General features: G+C 45.4%; 1 protein-coding gene across 3 annotated transcripts in view; it reads left to right on the forward strand.

Moving 5' to 3' along the window:
• LOC130121091 (mitogen-activated protein kinase kinase kinase 20-like) overlaps positions 1–6,028 on the forward strand; it is a 45,582-nt gene extending 39,554 nt beyond the window's left edge. Inside the window, exons 17-26 of one of the 3 annotated variants that reach the window (XM_056289933.1) lie at positions 2,635–2,805; positions 3,714–3,848; positions 3,948–4,055; positions 4,155–4,352; positions 4,473–4,544; positions 4,857–5,048; positions 5,153–5,287; positions 5,432–5,581; positions 5,686–5,822; positions 5,913–6,028. In XM_056289933.1, coding sequence (XP_056145908.1) covers positions 2,635–2,805; positions 3,714–3,848; positions 3,948–4,055; positions 4,155–4,352; positions 4,473–4,544; positions 4,857–5,048; positions 5,153–5,287; positions 5,432–5,581; positions 5,686–5,822; positions 5,913–5,946 — 1,332 coding nt within the window. In that variant the 3' untranslated portion in view covers positions 5,947–6,028. Of the gene's footprint in view, positions 1–610; positions 686–833; positions 985–1,254; positions 2,346–2,634; positions 2,806–3,713; positions 3,849–3,947; positions 4,056–4,154; positions 4,353–4,472; positions 4,545–4,856; positions 5,049–5,152; positions 5,288–5,431; positions 5,582–5,685; positions 5,823–5,912 lie in introns of those variants that run through there. The other 2 variants (XM_056289934.1, XM_056289935.1) reach the window with 2 other exon arrangements.
• The last annotated feature ends 5,791 nt before the right edge of the window (positions 6,029–11,819 follow it).

Genomic DNA, 11,819 nt, shown 5'->3' on the forward strand with positions numbered 1-11,819 from the left:
GTCACACCCAACATTTTAGAGGAACAACGTTTTTTCAGACAACAATGTGGTTGCCATGGAAACAAGAAGTGCCAGAGGCGCGTGAGCAGTCATGGCAGAAGCGTGACTTTTTCATGTCACAAATGTGATGTGAAGGTTTATATGTCCTGATCTGACAGGATGGTTATTACAAGTCATTACCAAACAGGTTACTAGCCGAGTATTTTAGTTCAGAAATAAGAAACTTCACTTTATTCACGTACATTCATTGTACATTGTACGCTAGCTAACAAGTTAGCTTAGCAAGTCTAAGACTCGGCCAACTTTTTCTCCAGAAAGTGAAAACTGTCATGACCATCACGTGTCATTACGTCACATTTTGCTGTTACGACTTTGAAAAAAGCATCATAACATCAAACTGATTTTGTAGGACGATCAAAGCTACGCTAAGATATGTGTTCCAGACCACTCAATATAGAGCTTTTGAGAAAGAAAGAGAGAAATTTACAACAAATTTTTTAATTTTTTTCAAAATTTCAAAAGCTGAAACTGCCCCAAATTGAAGAATCGCCCATTTAAACTGCTGATTTGTCGGCACGTGTAATTTCAAACCAACACCGCTGCATTTCAGCCACCCTTCGTGATGGACAAATGGATCGTTGGAATACAGGAAAGCCAGAGTGTGGACTACATCATCAATTACGAGGTTAGTATTTCACAGTGCAAATCTACTCAGCACCTCGGTGTGTTTGATATGGCAGTCACGTCATAGGTCTCGACAGTACCCTGTTTAACGTCTCAATCTACCATCACTGGGGAAACCAAATCTGTTTTCTTTGATTATGACGTCATAGAGCGCCGTCAGAGCGCTCAGGTCTACCAAATACAGCCGCACACTGCGATGGAGTCCCACCAGTGCACAGGATGAGATCAAGGCTGTAGAGCTGGTCATAGAAACAGCGCCACCCAACCCAGACTGGAACCCCAGGAGCAGATCTAACTCTGGTAATCATATGTTATCTTAAGTGTAGACTGCTGATCTGCATAGTGTCTTGGAGATTGGAAAAACGAGAGTTCCCTTTTATTGCATAAGGTTACTACTTTCCTAATCATACCCTTTTTTCTGGCGGATTAATGATACTGCAATGAAATGTTAACACTCTCAAAACAACGGTGTTCACTATGCAAAGCAGAGGGTCTCCATGATGTAAAACCCCTGATCAATGCCACAAGACAGTGCAGCCCTGTTTTCACCGCATGTTCTCTTCTTTCAAGATGTAGATCCCAGATGGATGTACAATGTGAGGCTGAGGCAGGTGATGAAACAGCTGTCACAGCAGCCGCCTGTCGCTGCGACCACCTTCAGCGGCTCTGACGCCCGCATGCTGCCCCACTTCCTGTCTGTGTACGGGGACCAGACGGCGTCCTACGCCGCGGCCGTGCGGCGCTCCCCGAACCGCAGCCGCCACGCTCCTTGGTCCGCCTCCCACAGCTCCTCGTCTGCTGCCAGCCTCTCCGCCAGGCTCTCCCCGCTGCACCTGGGGTCAAAGGGCAGCAGCCCCTCCAGCACCACCTCTGAGAGTGCCTCGGAGCGGGATCGAGAGCGCAGTGCCGGGGCGGTGCAAGACTTCTACAGACACAGCTTTGGCAACACGTCAGCCGCGAGAGGAAGGCAGGATAGTAGACACTATGCGGGGACGCACAGCCGACCCAACTTTACTCAGAATAAAACCAGCAAAACTTCACAACAGCCAGGGAGGCCACGGGCCAATAGTTACAGCGCCACGCCACAGAACCGCCCAGCCAGAATGATACCGGGTATATTGTCTGTGCCCGAAAGCCCTGGCAGAGAAAGAGAGGAGGCTAAAGCCAGCGAGGGAGGGTGGATCAGGGTGGAGCGCCCAAAAAAATCACCTCGACAGGACTATAAACAAGGCAGGGGTCGACCGAGAAGAGGTGGAAGGGGGGATCGGAGCTAATAAATAACTTTGCAGGCTATAAAGGAAGTGCACCTTAGCACATTTTTATCTTAATGCTGGTCATGTTAGGAACAAAAGAGTTTAGACGTGAGCTGTGCCTTTGTGTAGATAAGATATAGGACCTCTGCGTTGGGAAACGAGTGAATGTGTCTTTTTACCGATGCATTTTTGAAAGAAAATGTTTCCCTCTGTAAGTGAACGTGTCACCCCCTTGTATGTAATCCATGCCCTTGATGTGTACAGTATTGAACTTTGCACAGTAACAAATGGTTTTTATTTTTTAAAAGCAAAGCTGTCTACGTGAGACTCTATCTGAAACTTAACTGCTATTATTAAATGAGAATGTTGTTTTTATGAGAATAATAAAAAAAAACCCAAAACAATGAATGGTTAAAGTTGGTTCATTCGTTGTTTAAAGCCCTGACCCACATACGGCCAGTTACCCGCCATGTATGCAAATTACCAAGGGGGAAAAAAATTCGCGCCACGGCGAAGTACATGGAAGACGTCGCGACTCAGCGCCGCCGTCACTTCAGAAGAAGTCTTTTACGAGCCACAAATATATTCCCCTTTCGACACAACGTGTCGGTAAATACATCGGCCGCGGCTTCGGTCGGCCGGGGTTGATTTTTTACCGCGTTTTTTTGGAGTTAGTCGACTTTACTGTTTTATGCAGCTTCCAGGACGGCGTCGCGGCGCGGGAAATCAACTTCCTTTTCAGTCGGCGGCGAGTCGCGGGAAACCCACTCGTTTCCAGGTCCTCGGTCAGACGCGGTCGGAGCTGCTCGGTGTCCCGAAGTTTCATCGGCAAGAAGGAAAAAGGAAAATGCCCGCCACCAGATCCAAGGTAGGGAAACTGCTCCAACAACGACTGCCGCTCATGCGCCTTGCTGAGTTTATCCCCGGGATTTGGTTATTCACGAAGAATGCCAGTCTTCTAACACGCGGGACTCCGCATGGTCTGCCTCGATCAATCAATCAATCAATCAATCACGTTGCATGTTTTATATGGAAAACTCAGGTAACTACATTGTATCCATTACCGGTAAACGTATGACTGGATGCACAGTCAAAATATAACGCAGGGTTTTTTTTTTATTGTGCAACTTATGGCTAGTAAGACTTGCTTTGGCGAGGTTTACAACTGTGTCCTGCAGCCTTCTACACACTCGTCGTTTTGTTGTTGTTGCTGTGATGTTTGCAAACTATTCTCAAAAGCCCCTTCTGCGTCTTTACTTGCTAACTACATTACACGACACATTCGTCACACAGCTATAGGCAGTCTGCAGATACGCCGTAACTGATTCAGTATAAAGGCTTTACTCATATGTCCTGCAGGCGGATAATTCTCTTGTCAGGCCTACAGGCTGGTTTCTTGCCTCCACTCGCCTTCTGTTGCTGTGTGCGTGATGGTTACGCCATGCCACACCTGCAGAGCCGAATGCCAGTCAAGATGAGCAGCAGCAGGCCTAACAAAAGAATTATCAGCCTGCAAGATGGAATCAGAACATATGAATAAAGCCTGTATGATTCATACTGGGGTCGGTCATACGGCATATCTACAGACTGCCTATAGCTGTGTAACGAATGTGTCTTGTAATGTAGTTACCGTAAATCGTTACCAAATACTTTATAATGGGCAGTAAATGGCTCTTTCCATTCTTATCTTTAACACTAGTTGGCCTGCTTGCTCGAAAAGTTGTTTTCTTTTTTTGGTGTCGTTTTTTCAAAACTGGCCCGTCTTCCCTCTAGAAGCAGACCCTCCAGCCCCCATCCACCAGGATGAGCCTGAGGAGTTTCCGTAGTGTCCCTCTGGTGCCTATGGAGACCTCCTCTTCCTCTGATGACAGCTGTGACAGCTTTGGCTCTGACGGAGGTTTTGCAAACACGGTAATAACTAGAGGCCAAGTGCACGTTGACTGTTTGGATGCTGCTTTGTACCACAATATGCAGCTAACTTGGCATTTTCAAATGTATAATAAATTCTAGAGAAGCGGTTTGAGAAGTGCAAGAAAGGTGGCAGGTACACCAAAGAGCTTTGATTCTTCATTAGAGGAGGATGCATGCAGTTGGATCAACAGCCAGATGAATGCCATGGTAAGTTTGTCATAAATGATGGCAAGTGCCAGTGTGATACACCATTCCTGTTCTACTGTAGGTTAATGACAATGTGCTGTCCTGTATGTCCTGTTTCAGAAGGTGGACTCTGAACCTCGCAGGCGGGGCCGAAAAACCTCCAGCAACCTGAAAGTTGCCTTGGTGTTTCCCACCAGGAAGGCAGGCCAGAAGAGGCCCGCATCAGAACCTCTCCCTCAACCCAAAGACTCTGACTCTGACTCTGAGGACAACTTTATCGACAAAAGAGCGCTCAATATCAAAGAAAACAAAGCAATGGTATGTGCTGGCTCTATACAAACACCGTTAACTTGACAGTTTTTATAGTATACAAACTTAAGAGCTGGGTGTTGGCCAGAATTCAACACTTTTCTTTTTGTTTGTTTTTCAATATTTTAGCTTGCAAAGCTCATGGCGGAGCTGAACAAAGTAGGAGGTCTCTTCCCAAGACGACTGTCGGCATCCACTACAGTAAGTTTTATATGTGAAAGTGAATTGAATACGCTGTGTGAAATGTCAGCCTTCCTGCAACGTTGTGCGACAGTCGAATGTCAGCAGGGGTCGTGAATGTTGCTAACTGAAACGACGAGGCAAACAACTTACTGGTCCATCTCTTTGGATTTGCTTGCTTGCATTTATTATTTACGTAGGTAAATGAGAGTGATGTTAAGTACAGTTACACACAGCGCATTTAATGCTAACAAGAAACTAGCTACCAACTTGGTGATGGGACACAGTTTGCTTGTGTGCTGTTTTTATACACTTGTTCTGAACCTTTTTCAGCCCCGTCGTGCACCTTCGCAGTCCATGGGAACGCCACGACACCGTAGAAGGAACCCAGAACGCGTTTCTCGACCCCACACGCGGTCCTGCACGCGGGTTGATGGGCCCCCCAGCCCTCCACCAGAGGAGGAGCCAGAGGACAAGTTCAGCCTGGTGCGGAAGAGCCGCTATTATGAAGAGGAGGATGAGCCGGTAGGTTTAAAAAACCAAAACACAGAACTTTCACTCATTTGAGTAACAACTGCAAAATAAGACTTGGACAGCGACTGAATCGTAAATAACGTCAACATTTTCAGATCCAGCCCCGTCGTCGTTCCTGTCATGGTGCCATGGCCATACCTCACGTGATTCGTCCTGTGGAGGACATCACGGAGGCGGAGCTGAACAGAATCTGCCACAATGTGAGGGAGAAGGTGTACAATAGCTCCACTGTAAGTTCCCTTTACTTTTTATTTGATCTATTTGTTCAGAAAGATTGGTATCCCTGTAATAGCCGAGTAGACAGTGTGGTGTTTGACTGCGCTGTTCTTAATTTGAAATCAAGTTTTTAAAATTAATATTTTTTTTTTTAAAAGGGGACAACTTGCCATCAGTGCCGTCAGAAGACTACTGACACCAAAACTAACTGCCGTAACCCAGAGTGTCTTGGGGTGAGGGGTCAGTTCTGTGGCCCGTGTCTCCGTAACCGCTATGGAGAGGAGGTCCGTGATGCTCTGCTGGATCCGGTGAGTACTACAATACCAAGGAATGGATTTGTTGTCTTTTTGAGCATGGCAGTTATTTTTGGCAGCTCTAAATTAACCTTCTGTCTTTTTTTTCTGGGTTATAGGAGTGGCAGTGCCCACCATGCAGAGGGATCTGCAACTGCAGCTTCTGTCGAGCTCGTGAAGGTCGCTGTGCCACGGGGGTGCTGGTCTATCTGGCTAAATACCATGGCTTTGATAATGTCCATGCCTACTTAAATAGGTAAACTTTGTAAGCATTGAGAATTTTGAGCTTTCTTTTTCTGATAAAGTTATGTTTTTTTTTTTAACTTTGGACTTTTTTGCTCTGCAGCCTGAAGAAGCAGCTGGAGGAAGGTGGCCAGTAAAGTGTGTGTGGGGGAGGATGAGCCCCTCCTTCCCCAGTCGTTTCCGGACCTGACTGACATGCTCACTATAGCTGCATTTACATGGACCCTAATATTCCAGTAATGATCTGAATAAAAATGCCTCATGTAAGTAACCCCTTCAATTGGGAGAGTCTGGCCCGATCAGGACTTTTCAATCGGGTCGAGCGGGGTGATGTAATTGGTTCGGTAGGAAAATGTTAGTACTTAATAACCATATAAACGCTTAATCTGATCGTTTCTCTCTAGCTGGAATAAATATATTCTTTTGGTGCATGTTTGCCCCACGTGGGGGTGAATGAGTTTCAGGGAGGGACAGAAACATGGTGGTAGCAAAACAAAACTGGTCTGTGGCTGATGCACCTTTTTTGTTGGAGACCTTGAGAGATTGCTGTAAAGGTCCTCTTGTGCTCTGCCCTGTCTGAAGATTGCAGGAGAAGTATGTGCTGCTGAGACTGCTGCTTAATTAGAGAGAACAGCAGAAATGCAAATATTTGCCAACACGGGGATCTCTGGTTTGAATCCCCGTGTTACCTCCGGCTTGGTCGGGCGTCCCTACAGACACGATCGGCCGTGTCTGCGGGCGCCTGTTCAGGGGGGAGGGGGAAACTGGGGAGAATAGTGTGATCCTCCCACGCCCTATGTCCCCCTGGCGAAACTCCTCACTGTCAGGTGAGAAGAAGTGGCTGGCGACTCCACATGTATGGGAGGAGACGTGGTTGTCTGCAGCCCTCCCCGGATAGGCAGAGGGACCCGCAGACACGGCCAATTGTGTCTGTAGGGACACTCAACCAAGCTGGAGGTAACGCGGGGATTCAAACCGGCGATCCCCGTGTCGGTCGGCAACGGAGTAGACCGCTACACTACCCAGATCACTTTCTTTAGCGTCCATGTAAACGGTAAATTCGTACTCTATAATCAGAATTTCAAATGGGTTGAAGAAATAGTCCATGTAACCACAGCTAATGACTACATTTACATGCAACAACTTTAACTGCCCTCTTTGAGCGGTAAAACACCCCAGTATCCCCTCCTGCAGTTTTTACTCTTGTTTTTGACTGACATTTTGATAAGTGACTTTTCCCCCCCAGTCATTTCCCTCTTGCTCATAGCTTCTGTGTCTTTTTTTGTACCTTTTGCTCATGCTGTTCCTGTGATTTTACGCGGTGCTAAAACCACGACAAACTGAATCTGTTTAATTTTGGGCATGTAAACAACCGTTTTAAGAACGCGAACGTACTGCTCCGCTGAAGGTTTCAGGGTTCAGCGTAACGTTATATTGTACATTGTTTTAAATGTATGAGTTTAGATGGTCTAACTGAATACAAACTGGTCTCCGAGCAAACAATATTGCTTTGTTTTCTTATAAGGTAACTTTGAAAATACTTGTTTTCTGCAAGCTTTTTTCCTTCTTTTTTTTTTTTTGCGCCTAGTTAAATGAGATGTTTGCATGTTTACGTGGCCGAGGAATTCTGCAGACTTGTTTACCTGAGCGAAGGACTCCTGACGCTTCCTTTTTCAATGTCAAACGGTTCTCATCCCTCGTTCAGTAGACGGCTGTTCTCCCTCGATGCCCCTAAGGTGCTGCAGGTGAAAAGGGCATAGAGACCGGGGTCCATTGCCCTCCACTTCCACTTTTAAACTGGGTGAAACTGTGTGATATACTACAGCGCCTGGTTAAATATCCTTCATTAGATAACTGTCACTAATGGTGTGGAAACAATTAGCAGAGTCTAATGGAATCTCATACCTGTAAATCATTTTATCCTATTAAAGCACGTTCTTGCTCTTCTCTGGTCTTTTTCTCTCATTTCCAAGTGATGACTTGCAGTGCAAGGAGGAATGTTCTTAGGTGGCATTAATTATGGCCTGTATTTTCTGGTTAAAAGGGTGATAATCCATAGGAAACAGCATAAAGTGGATTACAGCCTATGAAATGTGTACGACCGGTGCAAGAATCACTTTGCATATGGCTTTTTTAAAAATTACAGTCCTCTCCTCGGTCATTTTTCCCCCCAACATGCTACTTAAGACTGTTGTGGGGTATCTAAATGCAATTCGGTTGTAGGTAACTTGCATATGATACACGCAACCACGCTCTTAGGACTAGGAATTTTTTAATTTTTATAAGGCATCCGTCACTGCAGAGCCAGGTCGCCCTTTTCAGTTCATAAATCTGTTCTTGTTGGATTCAGTATCTATTTCTTTTCATTTTGAGAATTTTGTTTAAAATCCATAATTCAGACATAAGTGATGTCGCTGTGTCCTGGATCTAATTCTGGGCGAAGAGATATTGATCTCGTGGGTGGGGGTGGATAATGTTGGAGGTTGGCAGACTGAAATTCTTCAGAGGTGCACACGCCAAAAGGGTAGAAATGTCCTCCCCGAAGAGAAACGCCGTAGCAAGGTTCGAGTTCCTGTTGTCCCCCGACCAAAGATAACGCCCCGGTTGTCAATTAGCGGGGATTCTGCCAGCTGACAGAAATCATTATTTTGAGCGATTCATAAAATTGTTGTCCCAACCCCCCCCTCCCCCACACACACACACAAATCCTATTCATTCTCTTCTGATCCGCAGCGCTTTAAGGACCCCGGTTAAGATTCGATGGGTTTTTATCTACCCTTCCATGAAATATTTCCAACAGCATTGGAAAAACCAAAAAACTGATAAATCGGCTGGGGGGGAAAAAAGAAAAAAAAACTCAGCTGATTAATGTCCTCAAGACTGATTAGCGTGTGACGAGTGGGCAGCACTCGGTGTTTCCAGCCTATTCTTGATAGGAATTATATTTCAAAAACTGTGCCTGGAGCCTCATCACTATTTCCTAAAACTACACGTGTGCAAAAAAAAAGAAAGAAAAAGAAACAACTCCCCATTTTGACAAGGATATCTTCCTCTTTTCTCTCCCCGAAAGGAGCATTTCAAAAACTATTATTAGCATAATAAAGATGCACTTGAAAATACTGGTACTGTATTAAATACCAATGATCATCCACTTTGGGGTGATGAATATTTAGGGAAATAATTGTTTACGACGCTCAAGCATTGAGCTGATCTGGTAATCAGGCTATGAAATACAATATTTATTCATTAGAGCAGATTTAATGAGGCCTTGCGGCGCTAATTATGAAAACCAGTGTAGCAGTAAATGAGTAGCGCTCAGTGGCGGGCTGTGGGGTACCTGTAAGGAGGGACTGGGGGTTGAAGTGCCCTGAGTGCTATGCCACACTGAGCAGCAACACAGAGCCCAGAGTCTGTCTGTCCAGCCCACCGCCATACATCACCGGACCTGCAGACAGGCCGCAGATGGGCCCTGCAGCCCACCGCGTGCACCGCTCTGCAAGCTCCGCCGACAAGGGCTGCATTTCCCAAAAGCACCTCGGTACTGAGATTATCTCTGCACCAATGGAAGCCAATAGGCAATCCACTTACAAATAGATTTACAATGTCATAGTGCCACAGCGCTAATGGGGAAATGTGCCAGAACGGGAACACCGACAATTATTCTTCGTCACTTATTCGGGCCCTAATGCAAGGATGGTTTTTGAGGCGTTGGAAAGTACTTTTCTTTTTTTTTTACATTCGTGTGCAGGTTTAAGAGTTGTGCGGTAACAACTTTACAGCCAGATTCTGTTGGCTTTGATTGACTGATATTTTCATTATGGCTCCAGGGTAGCGGGAAGGCTGTTAATTTGCTCGAGAGTCCTGCAGGTCTGCAGCAATTGTTGTAGGGTTGGAAAAAAAGCCGAACAAATGAAACTCACAGGGCACAATTACGACGGCATCTGCGGGTCTGAATCAACTGATTAATTATATTTTATAGCAAATCTGTCAGACCTGTGCAATAAACACCCCTTCGACCTAGCTGCTTAATGAGTGACTTGAAAAAAAACAAAACAAAACAAAACTCTGCAGTTTTGCGATGGAAATTATGAACAAATGTGAAACGGAAATATATACAATGAAGTGTTTGACAGGGATATCGGCGATAACATATGGTTAATGTATGGTAATCTTTGCGATGGTGCCACAAAGAAAGGAAATGCATCAAAATATCGCCTGAGATACTGCCAAGCCCGCACAGTCTTTCTTTTTTTTTGACGGTTTCTAGGAGCAAGACAAGTTTCCAGGCAAGAATCTCCCTCCGATTCTGACCCCCGTGTCCAGGAACGTGTAGCGGAGAGAGTGCTGTTAAATGCACAGTGAGTGACTCTGGGTGGCAGAAGCTTATGACATGTTTCCTTCCTCCGGCTCCAGCCTGTGCAGTGATGGAGGCAGTAGTTTGGTCCAGGTGTCAGGGACATTATCAAAGAAAAGGGCTGCCTGCAGTTGCTCCATCTCTCAGGAAATTGCCAACTCACCCTAACAAAGGAAGGCATAAGTGCACTTGCCGCTGCCTTCAAGGGGAGCGTGATAAGATGACATTATAAATAGAGAATTGGTCATGGAGGTGGAGGGGCAGGCACATCAGGCAGCTCAACTTGACAATTCTGCTTTTTTAATGTATACTTCCAAAGTCCCTGTTGTTACTTGAAACAAACCCAGTTGAATATCTGATTTTCTCCTCTTTTTTTTTTTTTGTAGGTACATACATTGTTATCGCAGATATCTCATTTGGGATTCCTGAAAATGACAAGTTTATGAACAACTGTGATATCAGGGAGCTTGCAATTAGAGACAGTTCTCATAGGGGACTTATTACTACCTCTGTGCATGACAGAAAAAACTCCACGGAAGTCCAACATTGTTATGCAGTACTCATGACGCAAATCTTCATGACTCTCTTACAGATTATATTTAAAACATTATATTGCAATATATATACACAACAAATATTGACAACATTTTAGTGCAGGCTAAGGTCACAAGACCATAATGCTGCACATTTGAGAGAGGAAAAACAATGTCACAGTGCAAAAGTGACTGTATGCATGCATTTTGCATAATCTTTGCATATTCTGCAAGCGTGCTCCCCTGTGAACCCATGGCCAACGACGCTGACATGTATTTGCGTGAAGCGGTATTCCTGCGTTAAACTGCAAAGAAATATGTTGTGAGAGGGCTGAACTCAGCAAGAACCAACCAATTCACATTTTCCTTCTTGCACAGATTGACCAAAGTGGAGCCTCAGCAATGCACGGTTCTCTGCAGCTCCTGAGGGGGGAGCTCTAATACAGGCAACTTGCTGGACTTTTATTTTGCTTCCAACTTTCAACAAGTCCTCAGGACTCTGCCAAAGTTGGGGGGCTACCAGGGGGCATTTTATGATGTGATGACAAACCTTTCATCGTTAAATATGACACCGTGCACCCAAATATGTTGTTCTGGAAAACCTCATCGTCTCTCGTTATGCTAAAGCGCGCATTTGCCAGATCTTAGTGAACTTTCTTCCGAGTAAGGGATCTTTTCCCTGAGTAGAATACAGAAGAGGCTGGTTTTTGCAGCGAGGGCCTTCCACCCACGGTGTCATAACTGAATGTTCAGGGGTAGATTGGGCCTTGACATTGTGTGTGTGTGTGCGCATGCACGGTGTTGTTAAACTTCTCATTGGATTTCCATGGAGTCGACTACTAGATCTCCACGCAGCACACTTTGGCTCTGGTGGAAAGAGGGAGGGGGTAATTATGACCAGGGGAATGCAGGGTTGTAATCTGTAAATCTAATCTTACCTTAAGTGAGAACTGGTACATTGGATTGATTTTATTGAGATCATACATTATAAATGGGGCATGGAGGAGCTTACTGCCTTGAGATGGTGGTGCTCACGTGCTTCATTAATTTTTACTTCATTAACTCTCTCCTTCAGACCCCTCAGCGCGCAATTCATCGCCGGTCATGAATCCAGAACACAGGC

Source organism: Lampris incognitus, chromosome 11, assembly GCF_029633865.1.
Source record: "Lampris incognitus isolate fLamInc1 chromosome 11, fLamInc1.hap2, whole genome shotgun sequence".
NCBI lineage: Eukaryota > Metazoa > Chordata > Actinopteri > Lampriformes > Lampridae > Lampris > Lampris incognitus.